The 20,008-nt window shown below is 51.4% G+C and overlaps 1 protein-coding gene across 9 annotated transcripts in view; it reads left to right on the top strand.

The window, feature by feature from the left end:
- The window catches only part of TNS3 (tensin 3), a 237,493-nt gene extending 222,390 nt beyond the window's left edge, over window positions 1-15,103 (top strand). For all 9 annotated transcript variants that reach the window (XM_059934302.1, XM_059934295.1, XM_059934298.1 and 6 more), the window contains 4 exons: window positions 8,199-8,367; window positions 10,544-10,612; window positions 10,715-10,741; window positions 12,319-15,103. In XM_059934302.1, the coding sequence (XP_059790285.1) occupies window positions 8,199-8,367; window positions 10,544-10,612; window positions 10,715-10,741; window positions 12,319-12,463 (410 nt within the window). In that variant the 3' untranslated portion in view covers window positions 12,464-15,103. The remainder of the gene's footprint in view (window positions 1-8,198; window positions 8,368-10,543; window positions 10,613-10,714; window positions 10,742-12,318) is intronic.
- Window positions 15,104-20,008: the final 4,905 nt, after the last annotated feature.

Here is a 20,008-nt window from a genome sequence, read left to right as displayed (position 1 = left end):
CACCATTACAGTATCACACAGAATAGTTTCAGTGTCCTAAAAATCCTTTGTGCTCTGCCTATTCATCCCTCCTCCCTAACTCCTGGCAACCGCTGATCCTTTTATTGTCTCCGTGGTTTTGCTTTTCCAGAATGTCATATGATTAGAATCAGACAGTATACATAGCCTTTTCAGATTGGATTCTTTCACTTAGTAGTATGCCTTGAAGATTCCTCCATGTCTTTTTATGGTCTGAGAGCTGTTCCCTTTTAGTGCTGAATAATATTCCATTGTCTGGATGTACCACAGTTTGTTTATCCATTCACCCACTGAAGGACATCTCGAGTGTTTATACATTTCCATAATTATGAATAAAACTGCTATAAACATCCACATACAGGTTTCAGTGTGGACATAATTGTCTGTTCCTTTGGGTAAATACCAAGGAGCACAATTGCTGGATCACATGGTAAGAGTATGTTTATTTTGTAAGAAACCATCAAACTGTCTTCCAAAGTGGATGCACCATTTTGCATTCCCACCAGCAATGCATGAGACTTCCTGCTGTTCCACATCCTACCAGCAGTTGGTGCTGTCAGTGTTCTGGATTTTGGCCATTCAAAATAGGTGTTTAGTGGTATCTTGTTGTGTTTTTTTTTAAATTAATTAATTAATTTATTTATTTATTTTTGGCTGTGTTGGGTCTTCGTTTCTGTGCGATGGCTTTCTCTAGTTGCGGCGAGCGGGGGCCACTCTTCATCGCGGTGCGTGGGCCTCTCACTATCGCGGCCTCTCTTGTTGCAGAGCACAGGCTCCAGACGCGCAGGCTCAGTAGATGTGGCTCACGGGCCCAGTTGCTCCGCGGCATGTGGGATCTTCCCAGACCAGGGCTCAAACCCGTGTCCCCTGCATTGGTAGGCGGATTCTCAACCACTGAGCCACCAGGGAAGCCCCTATCTTGTTGTTTTAATTTGCACTTTCCTGATGACATATGACGTGGAGCATCTTTTCATGTGCTTGTTTGCCATATGCATATCTTCTTTGGTAAGGTGTCTGTTAAGGTTGTCCATTTTTTAATAGGGTTGTTTGTTTTCTTCTTGTTAAATTTTAAGAGGTCTTTGTATATTTTGGATAACAGTTCTTTGTGAGATTTGTCTTTTGCAAATACTTTCTCCCAGGATGCGGCTTGTCTTCTCATTCTCTTGACAGTGTCTCTCAGAGCAAAAGATTTTTTATTTTAATGAAATCCAGTTTATCAATACTTCCTTTCATGGATCATGTCTTTTGTATTGTATCTAAAAAGTTATCAGCAAACCCAAGGTCATCTACATTTTTTCCTAAGAGTTTTATAGTTTTGCATTTCACTTTTATATCCATTCTATTTTGAGTTAATTTTTGTGACGGGTTTAAGGTCTGTGTCTAGTTTTTTTCACACGTGGATGTCCAGTTGTTCCCGCACCATTTGTGGAAAAGACTATTTCTGCAATACTGTATCTCCTTTGTTCCTTTGTCAAAGATCAATTGACTGTTTATATGGGTCTATTTCTGGGCTTTCTATTCTGTTCCATTCATCTATTTGTCTATTATTTCACCAGTACCACACTGTCTTGATTACTGTCCCTTTATAGTAAGTCTTGAAGTCAAGTAGTATCAGTCTTCTGACTTGGTTCTTCTCCTTCAATATCGTGTTGGCTGTCCTGGGTCTTTTGCTCCCCATATAAACTTCAGAGTTAGTTTGTTGATATCCACAAAGTAAGTTGCTGGAATTTGGATTGAGATGTCATTGAATCTACAGATCAAGTTGGGAAGAACTGACATCATAATTATATATTGAGTCTTCCTATTCATGAATGTGGAATATTTAGTTTATTTACTTCTTTGATTTTATTAGTGGGAGTTTTGTAGTTTTCCTCATATAGATCTTATACATGTTGTATTAGATTCATACCTAAGTATTTCATTGTGGGGGTGCTAATATAAATGGGATTGTGTTTTTAACTCCAAATTCCACTTGTTCTCTGCTGTTATATAGGGAAGCGATTGACGTGTGTATTCACTTTGTATCCTGCAACCTTGCTGTAATAGCTTATTAGTTTCAGGTCGGGTCATTTTTGCAACCTTAGATGCAGTCCTAGTGACCCCAGCTTAAGAGGGTTGTGGACGAGCCAGAGACCACAGGGCTCTTGTGTGTGTGTAGCTGTGAGGGAGGGACACAGCTGGAGAGAATTATGGGGCCCACTGACTCCAAACCTTGAGTTCCCCCACTGGAGGTCTTTCATTCAAGGTAAACATTTACTCTCAGAAATGTTGGAGAGAGAGTCTCTGAGTCTGCGGGGGGACTGACTAGACACACTTCTATCTGCGCCTCATGTCTGTAGAGTACTTTATAGCTGTCACTCCATAATGAGGGAATATGCAGATACCGGTATTTTCTTGCTGCTTCCTCTGTACAATTTGCATTATTCGTCTGTGCAGTTTTTCTCTGTAAAACTATACATCACTGACTCTATTACCCAGCTAAAGTAAAATCTCTCTGTTTTCAAAAGGAATTTTTTTTTTAGTGTTGAACTCTTCATAGACTATCCTTAAAGGATAAGTTATCCGTGGCCAGAACAAAGGTGACAGGAGCTTGTCCAAAATAGCAAGCGTGCTAGAACTTGAAGCCTCAAAAGGAAGCATCTGCCTGTATCCAGTCTGGGTTCCAGTCTAGGCCCTGCCACTTGGGGCTCAACCTCCGGCAGGTCACTTAGCCGTGCGGACCTCAACATAATCATAATAATATCTCCCCGACACAGTGGCTGCAGGACCAGATGAATAGGATGTTGAAAATGCCTTGGGAACTGTAACGTGGTCATGTAAGCTGTGGTTGTGTTCCTGCCGCTCTACTTTCGTGTAAAAACGCTTTTATTGGCCCAAGACGAGTGGCCTTTGCTGTGAGGTGGCCTCATCCTTTTCCTTCGTAGACACGATTGAAAGGGCTGGTCCCACGGCAACTTTGTGAGGCAGTGTCCCCACGCCGAAGACCATGAGCTCACAGCCCCCGGGTTGTTTCAGGGGGTCCCTGGAGCCCACTAGGGCTCATTGCTACCTTACGTTAAAGCAGCAACTTTGTCCCCATGTCTCTGGGTCCCAGCAAAGTTGCGGGGAACATGCTGGACTTTGCCGCAGGTCTAGCTGGTGAACTGCTCACCCACGCACTTGACCTTGGAGGTGGGCTGTGAAATCAGGTCTGCTCCGATTGACATGTTTGTTTCAACTGCACCTTTTAAAACATGTATTTAAAATTTTAAAAACATGTCATTAATGATTTTTAAATTGCAACTCATGTATCAACCTCATTCAAGAAAAGTGCTCCAGAATGATGGCAGCCAACCCTGCCAGGGTACGTGCCCTGTGAGGCTGGCAGAGCCTGGGCCTCCATCGGGGCACCACCTGGTGTCTCAGGGTTACAGCCCTGCTCACCCACCCCAGGCAGTTAGCACTGGGGCACATACGCCTCTGGGTTCTGCACTTTGGTTCACTATCATCTCATCACAAGCAGCATTTCATGTTTCTCCTTAAGCTTCATTGTTATCTAATTTTCCCAATACATGTTGAATTAGTAAATGAATCAGTGAATTAGTTGATCATAATAAGGAACTATGATAGCCTTTATTTTTAGATATTAAAGCTTTTTCTTCTGCTCTGGCTTATAATTTTTAGTTACACTCTATCATCTTTTCAAATAATCTGTGGCGCGTATCAGTAGCTCTGAATACTTTGCTTTTCTAACGGGTGAGCCTCCCAGGGACAGGACTTCACGCAGAAGCTGGAGGTCTTATTTAATCCTCTGCTTGGGCATTTATGTATGGGGGTTAAATTATGACTGCCTTGAGCTTATGTCCTTTTAAAAATCTCTTGTTTCTAAAACGCATCAAAAGGTTTACATTTCCATCCAGCTACCTTCACGGCTGACAAGGCAAGGAAGGAATCGAGTCAGGACACAGATACGCAGCTGGAAGAGGAAGGATGCTGCAGAGAGTTCTGGGTCCTAGCTGCTGGTTAACAAAGTGCAGAGTGACCGTGGTGGGAAGGTGATCAGCCTGTCCGGTCCCTGATCACCTTAAGGAAACTGAGTGGTGCTTTTTCCCCTTACACGAAGTTTCATTTGTTGTCTGAATTCACTTAGAATCCCAGACCCCTGGCCCTGCAAGGGCTCCTCGAGATTCCCTGGCCCGTTTCCTCTGTGTGGAGGCGAGGAACTGACACGCAGGGGTGTCTGCAGAGTTGGGCAGCTACCAGCAAGCGGCACAGACTTTCAGTTCTCTTCAGTTTAATCCCTTTTCATCTGATACCGAGGCCGTTATGAGTGGCTCCAGTTTCTAAAAGAATTGCTGTTTATGTTTTCAGTGTCAGCTCTTAATTGGTTCTGTTGAAGCCGTGGAATGCAGCTGAAGGCCCTGGCACGACAACCCCTCCCGATATCCCATAAACGTTAGGGCTGTGTCTTTAACGTACCGTACCATAAAGGATGTTTTCTTTATAAAAGTAATAGGAATGCTTCCAGTTTAAAAAAAAAAGGAAGACACAGAAAAGCAAGGGAGAAATGAATTCCTCACAGACCTGTCACCCAGGTACAACCACTGACTGTTTTCCTTTTCCCCCTTAGCATAAGGGGTTTACCCATGTTTTTTGCAAACACAGCCTAGGTCTCACTTTCAGTGGCCGAGGAACCATCCACCGGCTGATTCCACCCCTTACGGTTGCCCGGTTAGCGTGCTTCTAACTTCTCAGTACCACAGACAGCACTTGGAAGGCTACCTTCCTGCATGACTTCCTTTCTCTGAGTTTGGATTGTGGCCTTCAGACCCTGAATCTCTGGCAGTGGTAGGACTGGGCGAGAACCTGGGACCTTAACAGTTCTGCTTTCCGCCGCGGGTTTGCCGGGCGCTTTCCCGTTCAACATCATACCACAGCTACGCACCCTCAGGTGGAATTGGACGTGTCGGGCCAGGCCCCGGGGGACGAGCACAGCAGGCCCATCTGTCCCCTGCTGGGGAGGGAAGGGGCTGGCGTATGCTCAGCAGAGCTGCCCGAGACGTGCCTGGGAGAAGGGAGGGCTCCCCTCTCCGCTCCGAGGAGGGACAACAATTTTCTGGGATTTCATTGTGACTAGATCACAATTTTCTTTTTTCTGTTTTGTAACTGCATGAGTATCATTATAGTGATACTAATGAAATCAAAGGCAGAATAGTCACCGTCCTAAAATCAAACCGCCTTAAATTTTCCAGGCACACCTCCAACTGTTCGTAGGCACACACGCCTTTTATCGTATAGGTCTCATCGTGGCACAGATAGTTTTATTCTGCTTTTCCCAGAAACCGCTAACATTTTTCCATGTTGCTATGCAGGGTTCGTGATTACCATTTGCTGGTTAGTTGGTATTCCATTGAGGGGCTGATTTAACCATTCCCCTCCTTTTGGACATAGTTTGTTCCCAACTAACTTCCCACCAAATGATTATGGGGCTCAAATATCTTCACCTCTAGGTTAGCTGTCTCAGCTGGTTATGGAATATTTCCTGTCTCAGGCCTCTCGGAGCGGGACCTCCAGGTTACCGAGTGCAGGCAGGTCTTCTGACCCTCCTGATAAATAATGCCGAATCATCTTCCAGAAGGGCTGTCCTGGTTGACGTGAGCATTTCATAAAAGCACCTGATTTCATCAAAGCTTTGGGCAACTGCCATTTTAAAGACTTTTGCCAACTCACTCTCTTTCCCAGCACGACACAAGTAGACCCCTCAAGTTCAGACAGGAGCTGAAGTGCAGGTCAGCCTCCGGCCCTGCAGTTTCCTGGAGTGTCTCATTGCCTGGCGCCCTCAGATGGGGCAGTGCCGCCGGCTGGAACAAGAGGGTGCCGAGAGGGCAGCAGTGGCCACGGCAACTCAGCCGTTCAGGGAGGGCTCTCTGATTTCTCCCTGCCTCTCAAAATGTGCAGGAGGGACAGTGGCTCAAAAGATGCCACTGTGTCAGGACAATCACACGGGGTTGCTGACGGGCATCATTATGGCTGAGGAATGTCTTGAAGTAAAATTCACAGCTCAAAAAAAAAAAAAAAAAAATCACATCTCATCCTCAGGAATGTTACGCGAAATTTCTTCCTGAGCCCGTGTTCTCTACCTGGCGCCTGGTACCCGGTGGTCCTCCCTGAGCACTGCAGGAGCCAGCACGAAGGTTGGGTATCACAGCAAGCCCCTGGGGAGTTGCCAGGCTTCTGGCGTATTTCTCTACACTTCAGTTTCCTCATCTGTAAACTGGGGCTGATAACAGAATCTTCCTCGTAGGACCCTGGTGCAGATGCGATGAGATAGTCTGTCTCAGATGTTCAGTCGAGGCCTGACACAGAATAAGTGTCCTAATGAATGAGCCACGTTAGGTGGAGCTCGGAGAAATGAAAATCATTGTGTTTGGCAACTTCTTTGAAGATTTTGCTTAATGGCACAATGTCATTTTAATAATTACAGGAGTGAAATACCAAGCTCTTTTTCAGAGAGTAGAAGTGACTTGTTCAGTAAACTTTATAGAGGGAAGTTGGTGTCTGGGATGAAACTCTCAGTTAACATGCGTTTGGGGAAGTCTGGCGTTTCCAGCACATCTCGATCTTTCTCCTGGGCGCGTTGGGAGCCGTGTGAAGTTGACACTCCAGGAGATACCGTCACCCGTCTTTGGGGCTGCTTGCTTCTTGGGCGGTTCTCTGGTATCTCCCACCTTACCTCAAGACTCAGCCTTTCCACTCAGGCCTCTTCCGGCAAATCAAAGGATTGTAGCTGTTCCCGGCTCAGGTCAGCGGGGCTCCGGCCTGCCCGCTTCTGACGCCCCCATCCAGGGTAAAGGGAGGGGCCTCGTTTTTCTGATGAATTTGTTACACGAACCCCAGGCCTTGCTTTCTTTCTCCATCATCGTGTGTTCGCTGAAGTGGAAGTTTCCGAATCCTCAAACCTTCTCACCTTCTTAAAAAGTAGCTGTGGGTTGTCGCCTTGGCCGTGGAGAGAACAGAGGGCTAGCAGCTCATAAGCGGCCCTGCATCTTGACACCAGGGACATTGCACGTTATTTCCGTTCTTCTTAACCCACCTGTGGCAGCACACCTGCCAGCAAGTGTGAGTGCTACTGGGTCTCAGAAGTGGGGGTGGAGGTGGAGCCGGTCCGAGGCTGGGCCTCCGGGAGACTCTCCCAAGGAAAATGGTGCAGGCGAGGGCACAGCGCTCGTCTTATCGCTCCAGTCGAGGGGAAGCTTTTTCTTTTCTGTTTAGTGAAAATCTAGAGGCCTTCAGAGATGGAGTTAAGACAGCCCCCGCTCACTTGCAGAGGCTGCATCCGGCAGAGCGGGGAACAAGAGCGGCTCTGTTCCTGGGGGGACACGTCCTTGGTGGGTGGCCAGGCAAAGCCACAGCTCCTGCAGGACTGAACTTGAGGGAGAGTCTGAGTGTCCCACAGTCACACAGATGTCACACGCCTCGAAGTCCCACGTTAGCTTCTGCTTGAGCTGCAGGGATCCAGGCTCAAAGGGCCATCAGTCTGTTTCCAAAGTCTCGTTCACACTCAGCTGTTTGCTTCCCCCAAGGGGAGATGGCGGTGGACAAACCCCCAGCCCCCCTTGGCAGCGTGTGGATAGGACAAGCCATCCCAACTCTTTGCACGCAGACTGTGTTCTGAGTCACTGCTAGTCATTCGTTCTCAGCAGCTCTTTCTGGATGTCTGCTGCTTCCAGAACTCCGTGCAGGGTGGCTATTTGGGGTTCCAGGCTGCAGGCTCCCCTCTGGGGACGCTTCCTTGGAACTGCAGGTGTGGTTGTGTTCTTATCCCACCCAGACCCACACTGAGACTGAGAAGGTGCCTCCAGCCCACCCTTGGGACACCAGGTGTAAATAATGCCGCAGGGGTGGAAACGCATCCTGGGCCAGTGGGAGGAGTTTCCTTGGCTCCAGTGCGGGGGCGGGGGGGGGGGGTTGGTGGGGGGTGGGGAGGGTTGTGTGTTTCCGGGGGGTGCAGGACGGGGTGTTATTCTCCGCATTGGCCTCGGGGCGTGTGCATCTCTGGGTCACTCCACACCTTTGGAATTAGGGGTAAAGGGCGTTTGCCTCAGACATACCTGGCCACACATATGTGCATGTTGTTCATAAACCCCAGGGCCCTCGTGTCTGGCAGACGCGTTAACGCCGCTTCCCTCTGCGTCTTCCAGCTTGCAACGTGTGGTACCTGAACTCCGTGGAGATGGAGTCCCTCACGGGCCACCAAGCCATCCAGAAGGCCCTGAGCATCACCCTGGTCCAGGAGCCGCCTCCTTTGTCCACGGTCGTGCATTTCAAGGTGTCGGCCCAGGGCATCACCCTGACGGACAACCAGAGGAAGTGAGTGTGCCTGGTGGCCGGGCTGTGCGGCGGGCGGGGGCTTCTGACCCCACCTGGGGTGAGACCGTCCACCAGCTCTGCCCAGGCCCCTGGACGTGCGGTGGTCACCCCGGCAAAGCTCAGCGGTCCTGGAACGAATCAATGATCCAGTGAATCTGTGCTTGGCCCTGATGTCCTGTATGTCCCCAGAGACACGTATAAACTATTGACATTAGGCCCAAATGCTGTTTTTTTAGAAGTCAGTAAAATTTTAAAAAAGATACATGGATCTTTGAGTATCTCTTACACACACACACACACACACACACGTGTGTGTGTGTGTAATTTGCAAATGCAAAAATCTTTTGTCATTTCTGTAAAAACACTCAGAGACTATGATAGAATCCACTCATCTTTGCTTCTGTATTGTTGGTCATCCCGTTTCAGGTGAGAGTGTGACCTTGATAGATATTATTTCAGTATCTAGATAATGTTAATTATTACATAATAATAATAATGTATATAAGAATAATTAATGTTAATTATTAACTATTATCTAGATATTATATATTGTTATATCTTAGTTAACAACATTTGAACATCTAGACAGTAGATGCTGTTTCAGTTTCCAGGTGAGCACAGAGCAGGGTCAGGTGCGTGGATGGAACAAAGGCAAGCGTGTTCCTCCCACGAGCAGAGACTTTGACCTCAGGATCCAAGGCATTTCAGAGGCAGTTATTATTTATTTGTTATGGAAACAGCCTGCTGTGATTAACGAGGAAGCCAGGTCAGCGGCCCTCAAAGCAGAGTGATGGCTGGAGCTTCAAGGGGCAGGCGGCCAGTCTCCGCACCAGCCGGTGGGGCAGTGCTCACCCCGGCGCCCTGGACCTCTTCCTGGCGCGGCCCCTGCTCCAGAGCTAGTCCCGGGCTTGGGAGGGTCCCTGAACCAGAGCTCCCGCCCACTGCTCTCAGGATGAAGCGGGTGTGGAGTGTCAGGTGGAGCGTGGGTTCTGCCGCTCAGATTGGGGTCCTTGCCCCCCGCGCTTTACCCGACGGGCCACCGTGGCACGTTCCTCATGCCATGCCCTCGGTTTCCTCACCTCTCAGGCTGCACTGAGGTAACCGTCTTGGGATGTCAGTGACTTGAATGAGATATCCACGGGCAGGTGCCGGTACGGCTCAGCTGAAGCTTGGACACGGGGTCGGGCAAGAAAGCACGGCTCCTTCCTTCACAGCCTCTCTATTTTCTCCTGCTACCTGTGTGCTTTTTCTGTATCTCTAGTTTCCCTGTGTCCTTATAAAACCATGGGGGTGGGCCGCGTCCGTGGCACGCAGGATCTTCCCTGTTGCGGGAGACGGAACGCGCATTCAGCCTGGCTGATGCTGGACAAAAGAGGCTGTGTCCTCAGTGTCCCCGCTGAAAGATGCCCGGCTCTGCCTGTGCCTCTCCCGTACGCTGGCCTCTTTCTTTCCTTCTCCTGATGAGCTTTCTCCTTGCCCAGATCAAAGCCACCAGCCTCTGGGGATACCACCTCCCCCAAGAGGAGAGGGCGCTTGCCCAGCTGGAGTGGGGCACACAGGGTAGGCCATGCTCAGAGGAGCGGGGAGGGCTGGCAGTGAAACAAAGGACAAGTGACAGGAGCCGGGACCGAGGACAGAGGAGTCCTCTGGTGGGTCCCCCAGCGGCTGTGCCGGCCCGGCGTTAGTAGCACCTCCCAGTAGGTTTCACGTGCACAGCCCTCGACAGTTTACCACACGCCGTCAGACGCCTCGTTGGGGCTGGCTTGGCTCCTGTCCTGGGAGAGTGGTGGTCTGTACCAGATGCCCTCTTCACGGGCAGCTGCTAGGGCCGTAGACAGTTGGTGTTTTCCTGGGATGAGGGCAGGAAGGTTGGGCCTCACTCAGTGTGATCCCGCCCTCCACACGGCTGGCAGTTTCTCCGTGTCACTGCAAGGTGCTTCCCTTCACCCCGAGACGCGCTCCTTTCCTAGGGCCGACTTTTCCCGGAGCCACTCTGCCCAGCTTCGTAGGTCTGCTGATTTCTCACAAACGTACACTCTGCTCTTCTCTCCAGACCACCAGTAAAAGCATAAAATAGGCTTCTGCCCCCCCGAACCTCGTCATGGGGGTCTGCCCAGGGCAGCGTTGTCACTGCAGAACCCCAGTAATGGGCTGTCCCTCTCCCGTGTCCCCGCAGGCTCTTCTTTCGGAGGCACTACCCCGTGAGCAGCGTGATCTTCTGTGCGTTGGATCCACAAGACAGGAAGTAAGACGTCTGTATCTGTACTAAGCAATGCATGTGCTTCCTTTGCTTTTTAAGTTAATGAAGAAATTAACGTGACTCTTCTCTTATTCTGTAATTTGCAAGGTGGATCACAGACGGCCCTTGCTCAAGGTACGTTGCCAGCCTGTCTTCATTCTTTCTTAGTAGACGCTCGCCTCCAGAGCTGAATTCTGCCCCAGATTTCCAAAGAGGAAAATGATTAAATAACGCTGATGGGTTTGGGTTTGGGTTTGGCCTTTTTAAAAAAATTTTTATTGGAGTATATAGATTTACAATGTTGTGTTAGTGCGTTTGGCGTTAAACAAAAATGAAAGTGTTCTCTTTATGCAGAAAGGGCCTGCGAAGGGCTAACTTTTCTGCTTGCTCTTCTCTGAATGAGCAATACTTACATATGACCCATAAAATACGGTATAAGTAGCGTGAAGAGATTGCACAGCGTTTCTGGCCATTGAGGAGGGGTACAGTCTGCAGCAGCGCTGGGGCCGGGGTGTTGGAAGGGAGGGCTGCGTGAGTGCAGTGGGCGTCACTGTTTCCCAGCCCAGAGGGAGCACGGTTCTGCCCTGGCCCAGGCTCTGCGGTGGCCACGCGGCCTCGGAACCCTCCAGAGCTGTCTGCGTTCCCACAGGTGGGCGTCCTCTGCGTCACCTAAATTTGATTACCACAAACGTCTAACTGCAGGGGTCCAATCCTAGGATTCCAATTTCACGTTTGCCGTTTGTCTTGGCATCTGATAAAGTGGTAGGAGCCCCCTGGGGGGGGGGGGACAGTGCCCCCAGGCCGCCCCGGCCCTGGCTCACAGGGCCCACGGCGATCCCAGCCGTGTGGAGTGTGGGGCCCCGGGCGGGGGTCACTTGAGTGCCGTCAGTCAGTCCCTCCCATGGTGTGGAAACCACTCAGCTCATACAGAAAAATTCTTCATCGTTCTGAGAAGGAGAAGAAAGACCTTAGACAAGGGATAACTACCATCATCCAAGTCCAGGGATTTGGGTTTGGATAATGGTAGTTATTGTGTTCAGTTTGCGGCTCCTGAAAGCTTATTCAGATAAAGGCTTCAGTTCTTCTAAGAAAAATATTAGATTGTTCTGTGCTTTTAGACAGTTTCCTCACCTGCACGTAGTTTGTAACTCAGGGGTATGAGACCCGAGAAGGGAGCCCCTGGCATGTTTTTAACCTCCCATCCTCTGGCCTCAGTGGGTGGGATCGTGGGCATCCAAGGAGAGCCCCCAGCACCCCAGGAGCCGAGGCTGGGGTGCTGGCACCTGGAGTTTTGTGCGCCCGTCTGCTCTGATGGTGTGAGCAGGGAGTAGGCGGCTCCTGAGGTAGAGCCAGGGTCCTCTCCACCAGAGACTTGGGAGTGGAGCTCAGGAGACCTCCTGGCAGACCTGGAGGGTTCTGGCCTGGTTGGAGCAGCGGCTTGGGTTCAGGTCCCAGACCCGCGACCGGCACTCCTCGGTCCTGCCCCTCAGGTTCCTCCCTTGTGAGGTCTGGGCACAGCATCCTCCCTGCAGGGTCTGCGAGGCGGAGAGGACGCAGACCTGCGTCTGGAGGTGCCCGGCAGGGGACTCGGCCCCTGAGATTTTGGAGAGGCAGAGGTTAGGGGCGGCGGCGGTGCGACAGGAGGCGGAGGTTTGTATCCTGTGGTGTGGACAGGACACAGCTGGCACTCTGACCCGGCTTTCCTTTTGCAGAGTCTTTGGGTTTGTGGCCCGGAAGCAGGGCAGCGCCACAGACAACGTGTGCCACCTGTTTGCAGAGCATGACCCCGAGCAGCCGGCCAGCGCCATCGTCAACTTCGTGTCCAAGGTCATGATCGGCTCCCCTAAGAAGATTTGAGCCCCCACATCCTGGAGACTCCAGAAGGGCCTATGTGACCCTGACGTTCCAGGCCCAGGAGGGAAAGGGGCTCCTCCAACCTTACAGACAAACAACCCTGCCACCAGCTGGCCTTAGCTGAGAGCCACTGCTCACGGACGCGTTTCTGTAGCCCAGTGCTTTACAGGTGGAGGAAGTTGGGCGTCGGGTGTGCCCGCCCGGTCCCCATGCAGGAAAGGACCATGCAAGGAGACGTGGGGACCCGTGTTCCGCGAACTCTGGTGTTTGTGGGAAGGAGGGGAGCCCGGCCCGCTCCTCAGTGGCCCTGAGTGACCGGCGGTGCCTCGCCACTGCCATGTCTGAGGGCTCCTGTCCAGCGGGCACCTCAGGGCCGCTGTCCTCCCACGACGGAGGTGCCGGTTAACCCGAGAAGGGGAAGCGTGTTGGATGAAGGTTCATGCGGGTCAGGCTCTCGTGGGGCACTGGGGCATCGCGGACAAGGGGACGACGTGATGGGCGGGGAGGACGAGGGAGGTCATGAGGTCACTGTGAGGCCAGAGCCTGAGCGTGGGGACGGCTCCCCACCTCTGCTCACGTACCTCGTCTGAATGGCACCCTGGGCCGTGAGAGGGGAAAGTGAGAAGACTGGAGTAAAACCCCATTTCCATGTAATTTATATTTTACTTAACGCCAAGTTATTTATGATAACAGTTTGCCATTGCTGTGCTGTACTGGTGTCCAAATGCTGCCGCCTGCCGAGCCGGGGCTCTGGGAGGAGCATCTGTCCCCGTGTCGGATGCACCAAGACGGGTGCTGCGGACTCTGCTGGCCGCTCCCTGGGCCGTCGTGGCCTGCGGGCGGCTGCGGAAAGCTGGCTTTGCCTCAAGCAGCCTTCCCGAGCGCTTGACCATCCATGTGTCATTTCCAGGCTGTGGATACATCCTTGCTGGGTGGGGGGATGTCCTGAGGGGTGGGACCCGCTTACTTGGAGACTCAGCCCTCCTCCACATCGCTGTTCTCGGCCATCCGGGGGCCTGGGAGAGATCATCCCGAGGACCACGGACCCGAGGGAGCACTTGTCTGTCTCCACCCCGCCTGTTGGCTCCTGTTGGGATCCGTGTGTCCTGGCTTCCGAGCACCGGGAGGATGAGGGGGGGGGTCTCAGTCCTCCCACGCTGTTTTTCGGCTCTTCTGCATCACCTTAGCCACCTAATCAGCTGTGCTCCTTACGCTGATGTGCATATTGCAGAGCCGTGGTCTGTCCACCTGAATCCGCCAGTGGTCAGAGGTTTGGGAGGAGAAGCCAATGGTCCTGCAAGATCCCAGAGCAAGAGGCCCCGGTCTCCTTCCCCATCACCCAAGACACTTGCACCATGGCTCTCCATCCCCCGTGAACTGCCCGTGTCCTCCGCTTCCCAGATCAAGCACCAGCTCTTCAAACACCAGGAATCACTGTGGCGGTCACCACACTGGCGTTTGGAAGTGTGCTTTGTGGATTCTCTGTTTTCAAGTGGGGCAGAGACAGACTCGGCGACAGCAGAGGTGGGATTGGCCGAATCGCAGTGGGCATCGTACGTGTGTATGAGTGTGAGTGTGTGTGTGAAAGCAGGTGGGTGGGTCCACTGTTTAGCTCCTATTGATGCACCAACACAAGTGCCTCATTTCTGTGCCAAATGTTTGCCTTGGTCCTCGCGGACCCTCTTCCCTGACGCAGGAAGAATGTGCCGGCATCTTCCAGAGGCCTGATGCCTTGGTACCCGGGGTTGGGGGTGTCTAGCATTTCCGTTTTTCATTAACGCCAGAACTCAGCCAAGGGGAGCAGAGGTTTCTGCTGTCCCCCAGAGGGGCCTCCTCCTGAGATGCTTGTCCCCAGATTTGACCCAGGGACCGCAGGCCAGGTCCCTTATCCTTCTGACGAAGGATGAGAGGGCTCCTGTAGAAATCGGAGCAAGAGAGGGGTGCGGGGCTGAGAGACATCGACGACCCCAATCACAGAGGCCGTCCTCGTCCAGAGCATGCAAGCCACGACATTTGCTTTTTAAACCGACTGGCAGCTGAGACTTTTACTCTCAGTAGTCAAGGGCATCAGCAGGTGTCCTCCCAGCAAATGGCTCCCTCTGAGGTGGAACGAAAGGAAGCCAATTCCCTGTCTTCTGAGGAGCTGGTACGACAGTGTGTTACATATGCATGAAATGGAACAAGACGAGTCCATGAACTTCGTGCTCAGACCTCAGGCAGCCCCACCGCCAACACTGACTCTGGGGCAGGTGGGGAAGGAACATCCCCAGGCATCTGGCTTCTGGGGTGCGCGTGGGCACAGGGGTACTGTCCTGGGGCATGCACGAGGACTGCACCCCACAGGTGTCCTAGCCAGGGCCTGTTTACCTGCTCATTAACCTATGCTGTATTCCTCCAGTGTTAACCTATAACTGTGTTAAGTCACACCGCATTTAAGGGTCTCCGTGTGTATCCTCGGCATCAAAGACCTCATCGTGTCTCCTTATCTGCCTTACCTAGTAGTGGATATTTTTACTTTTCTTATATTGTAAAGAATATATCCCGTATGTAAATGAATGTTCTATAAATCCTTTGTATAGTCATTTTCTTTGCTCTTTAAATATCATCTCTATTCAGAGTATAATAAAAGTATAAACTTGGTAAGCCTCAGTGAGGCAGGCATTTGTTTGTCGTATTGAATGGGAAGCCCCAAGAAGGCATGTGCGGGTGTGGACACGTGTGTGCGTGTCTGGGTGTGCCTGTGTGTGTGTGTATTTGGGAGTTTGAAGGGGATTGTTTATGGATCAGTGGATTATAGTTTGATTTCTGCCCAGAGACTTGAAAATTGTATTCAGAGATTCTAAGAATTTAACAATAATGTGTGGTATTGATCATAGGAGCTGCTACCTTTTTGATGTTGGTAGAAAGCCCCTGTCCCAGTAGCTGTAGGAAGAAGCTTCCAGTGTAGATCAGCCTCTGATGGGACTTCCCAGGTGTCTACCGAGTTGGGTGCTGAACCTGAATATAAAACGTGTGGTGGGTTCACCTGTTTTTTCAACAGATGCTGGTGACGGTCCCAGCGCCGCCCTGCCGCTCTCCTGGGCTAGCGGGGTTCGTCCCCCGACCAGGTGAAGCCCCGCTGTGCTGGCTTTCTGCCCTCTCAGGTCTGGGCCCCCTCCCGAGGTTGACCTCCCTCCCTTGTTCGGTGATGGACGCAGGACTCTGCTGCCCTCGTTTCCTCTGCATCCTAAGGCCTGGAGCAGCTATCGTAGCAGGATGCCAGGTGGCCACTGGACATGCCTTGGCCCAAGTCTGCATCATAGCCAGGCCCCAGAGCTTCACACACACTGGGTCACACCCGGCCTTGCCTTCCTCTCCCACTGCAGGCTGTGGCACAGATGTGGCTCAGGGCTGAGGCGTGACCATCCACGTGGCTTAACCCCCATGGCTGCTTCTGTTCCAGCTCAAGAAAGAAACAGAACCTGGGCCCATTTTGGTCACGGACAGATAGGAGCTAGCTCCCTCCCCCAAACTCAGTTTCCTCGCGGCAGGGTGAGCCTGTGCAGGCTTCGCTTTCTGCTCTACCAGGAGACTCTGCCGTGAAGGGGGACCTGCAGTGGCCCCGGGGTTGATGCCAATAGTGGAAGGGAGAGCGGGCGGAGATGGGTTGAGTCTTGTCCAACAAAAGGTTCCCACTGGGCCCTGGACCCTTGACCAATGTCACAGCAGAGAGTGAAGTGGGAGGAGCTCTGGTTCTACTGCTCTTACAGGTGCGCTTTCAAGGACACAGTCTGGATTTGTCTCCACGGCTCCAGGCTGCACAGAGGACTGTCTGAGACCCAGCACTCCCAGCCTTGCTGGACGGGCCCCTGCCATGTGGGGAACGTCACACTCCCTGTTCATCACTCAGCCACCTATCAGTGACCACCCCCCCGCCCCGCCCACTCGGGTCCTGGACCTATACGTGAACACCCTTCTGCCCCACCCACTCGGGTCCTGGACCTATCAGTGACGGCCCTTCCGCCCCACCCACTCAGGTCCTGGACCTATTAGTGACCACCCCCCCCGCCCCGCCCACTCGGGTCCTGGACCTATACGTGAACACCCTTCTGCCCCACCCACTCGGGTCCTGGACCTATCAGTGACGGCCCTTCCGCCCCACCCACTCAGGTCCTGGACCTATTAGTGACCACCCCCCCGCCCCGCCCACTCGGGTCCTGGACCTATACGTGAACACCCTTCTGCCCCACCCACTCGGGTCCTGGACCTATCAGTGACGGCCCTTCCGCCCCACCCACTCAGGTCCTGGACCTATTAGTGACCACCCCCCCGCCCCGCCCACTCGGGTCCTGGACCTATACGTGAACACCCTTCTGCCCCACCCACTCGGGTCCTGGACCTATCAGTGACGGCCCTTCCGCCCCACCCACTCAAGTCCTGGACCTATCAGTGACGGCCCCTCTGCCCTGCCCACTCGGGTCCTGGACCTATCAGTGACGGCCCCTCCGCCCTGCCCACTCGGGTCCTGGACCTATCAGTGACGGCCCCTCTGCCCTGCCCACTTGGGTCCTGGACCTATCAGTGACGGCCCCTCCTCCCTGCCCACTCGGGTCCTGGACCTATCAGTGATGGCCCCTCCGCCCTGCCCACTCGGGTCCTGGACCTATCAGTGATGGCCCCTCCGCCCTGCCCACTCGGGTCCTGGACCTATCAGTGACGGCCCCTCCGCCCTGCCCACTCGGGTCCTGGACCTATCAGTGATGGCCCCTCCGCCCTGCCCACTCGGGTCCTGGACCTATCAGTGACGGCCCCTCCGCCCCGCACACTCGGGTCTTGACTCCATCAGTGACAGGCCCTTCGCCTGCCCACTGGGGGACATCAGTTCTGGTCCTTCGTCGTCGTGGTTTTTTGTCTCCTCGAGGTTTGTGTGTGGTTTCATAGGTCGTCGGTTCTAAATTGCCCCCGTGGCCCAGGGGTCACATTTCACAAAGCAAGGGCAATGGAGCCTAGGTCAAGGCTGAATTGGAGTTTCCAGGCGGACCTGGGGTACCGGGAAGGGACATTTTACGACCTGGGAATGGGCTGTATCTGGACACAATTGAGCCACAGGGTTGTTGAATTGGTAACAAGAAAAATGGTCCAAGAACAAATGGCCTTAAAGTTCCTGAGGAATCAGACCACAGCCCAAGCCTGGGCTGGAGCAACAGTAGGGGTGGGGTGAGCTCCCCCAAAGCCTGTCGCCTGTGGTGGTCCAGTAAAAGGGATTCCGCCACAACTGGCCTGGCTCCCAAAGCGCCTTGTCCCCACGGACCTGAGACTGCCTCCCCCAGCCCAGAGACCCTGGAGTGGCGGGGACACTGGCAGGGGTCCTGCCCCATCCAGGAAGCACCCTGTGTCTCCCACAGGCAGGGGGTCCCCCACAGCAAATGCCAGGCCAGGGAAGGCTCTCTGAGCCGCAGGCCTGCCACCCCTCCCTCGCTGAGACCCCCTCCTCCCCTCAGGCAGCCCCTGGGGGCCTGTGAGAGCCTCAGAGCAGCGGGTCAGCCAGGCTGACCAAAAGCCTGAACGGTTGATGGGAACGCAGCCCATAGCGGCCGGGACCTGGTGCTGCCCCTACACAGGGCCGTGCCTGCTGACACATGAGACTTAATCTGGACCCAGGGTCTCCTAACATAACAGCCAAAATATCCAGAATACGACAGAAAATTACCGGTTGTACCAGGAACCAAGAAATTCACAGCTGAACGAGAAACAACAATTGACTGAGGCCAGATGAATCTGGTGTTGGGATTATCTGGTGAGGGTTTAAAGCAACCGCTGCAACAATGCTTCAACAAGCAAGTCACAGATGCATGGAGAAACAGAAACAGCCACGGCAAAGAACTAGAAGTGATGAAAAAAGCCAAACAGATTACAGAACTAAAACGTGTAAAACAAATTAAAAGCCCACTGGGGGCTCAGTAGCAGAGTGGAGATGAAGGAGGATAGAATCCAAGAACTTGAGGACAGAGCAATGAAGTCTCCAAGCTGAATGGCAGAGACTTTAAAAACATGAGGGGACCTGCGGGACAATCGTCATTTGTATCACTGAGTCCTAGAAGGTGAAGGGAAGGAGAGTGGTAGTATTTGAAGAAATGACCCAAACTCTCCAAATTCAGCAACAGACATGAACCTGTAGATTCAAGAAGCTGAGTGAACCCCAAACGGGAGAAACAGCAACAACAAAAATCCACGCAAAACTTAATCATCATTAACCTTATGACAACTAAAGACAAAGAAAAAATCTTGAAAGTAGCCAGAAAGAAGTGGTGGATTATGTATACTGAAGGACGACAGTGGATTTCTCATATTAAACCATGGGAACCAGAAGGAAGTGACACATTTTTCAAGGCTGAAAGAAAAGAAATATCAACCTTGAATTCTATGTTCAGTGAAAATACCTTCAGGAATAAAGGGAAAATAAAGACATTCTCAGGTGAAGGAACTAAAAGAATTAGTTTTTAGCAGGCTTCTTCTTAACAATTTGGCTAAAGGAAGTTCTTAGAACAGAAAAGAAATGATGGAAGAAAGAAACTTGGAGCATCAGGGAAGAAAAAGGAACACTGGAAAGAACAATAGACTCTGCTTTTCTTCACAGGTATTATAAATCAGATATGATTTGATGATTGAAACAAAAATTACACCACCATCTGATACTCAAGACAATGATATTTCAAAGTGAGGAAGGTGAAGGGACCTCAATGGAGGTGACATTTCCACATATCAGTCCAAGTGGTGAAATGCTGATACCAGCAGAAAATGACAAATCACACACACACACATATATATGTAGCAATAGGTTACATTAAATTAGTGATTAAATTAGTGATTTAACAACCACCACAGAAATTGTACAAAAAGATATACTTAACAGCACTAAATACATCAAAATGAAATTTTAAACAATAATCGAAGGAAGGCAAGGAAGCAGAAACAGGGAAACAAAAACAAGGCAAAAACAAACAAAACAATAATATAGCAGAATGTAGCCCTAGCTTATCAATATTTACCTTCAATGTAAATGTTTGAACTACACCAATCAAAAAACAGAGATTGCAGAATGAAAAAACAAAAACAAAAAGCCTGGCCCAATTACATGCTGTTTACAAGACATTTCAAATTCAGTGACATAGGTAAGTTGAAGTTACAAGGATGTAAAAATATGTATCATGCCAACATTAATTTAAAAAATACAGAAACCACTGTACCAATATCTGATAAAGTGTACTTTAAAGCAAAGAATATTACTAGAGACAAGGAGGGACATTATACAGTCATAAAAGGGTCAGTCCACCAGAAAGACATGAGGACCCTAAATGGACACTCGTCAGACAGCAGAGGCTCAATACATGAAGCCAAAGCTGGTTGAGCTGAAAAGAAACAGACAAATCCACAGTATAGGTGTGGACTCAACACGCCCTTCTCAGCATCTGAGAGAACTACTATAGACAGAAAATCTGGAAGGATATGGAAAGCCTGCACAATACAAACAATCACAGGATCTAACTGACAAATCCTGAACCCCACTCA

This window comes from Balaenoptera ricei, chromosome 9, assembly GCF_028023285.1.
Source record: "Balaenoptera ricei isolate mBalRic1 chromosome 9, mBalRic1.hap2, whole genome shotgun sequence".
NCBI classification, from domain to species: domain Eukaryota; kingdom Metazoa; phylum Chordata; class Mammalia; order Artiodactyla; family Balaenopteridae; genus Balaenoptera; species Balaenoptera ricei.
The sequence above is the reverse complement of the archived record's forward strand: the minus strand, read 5'-3'. Positions and strand labels throughout refer to the sequence as shown.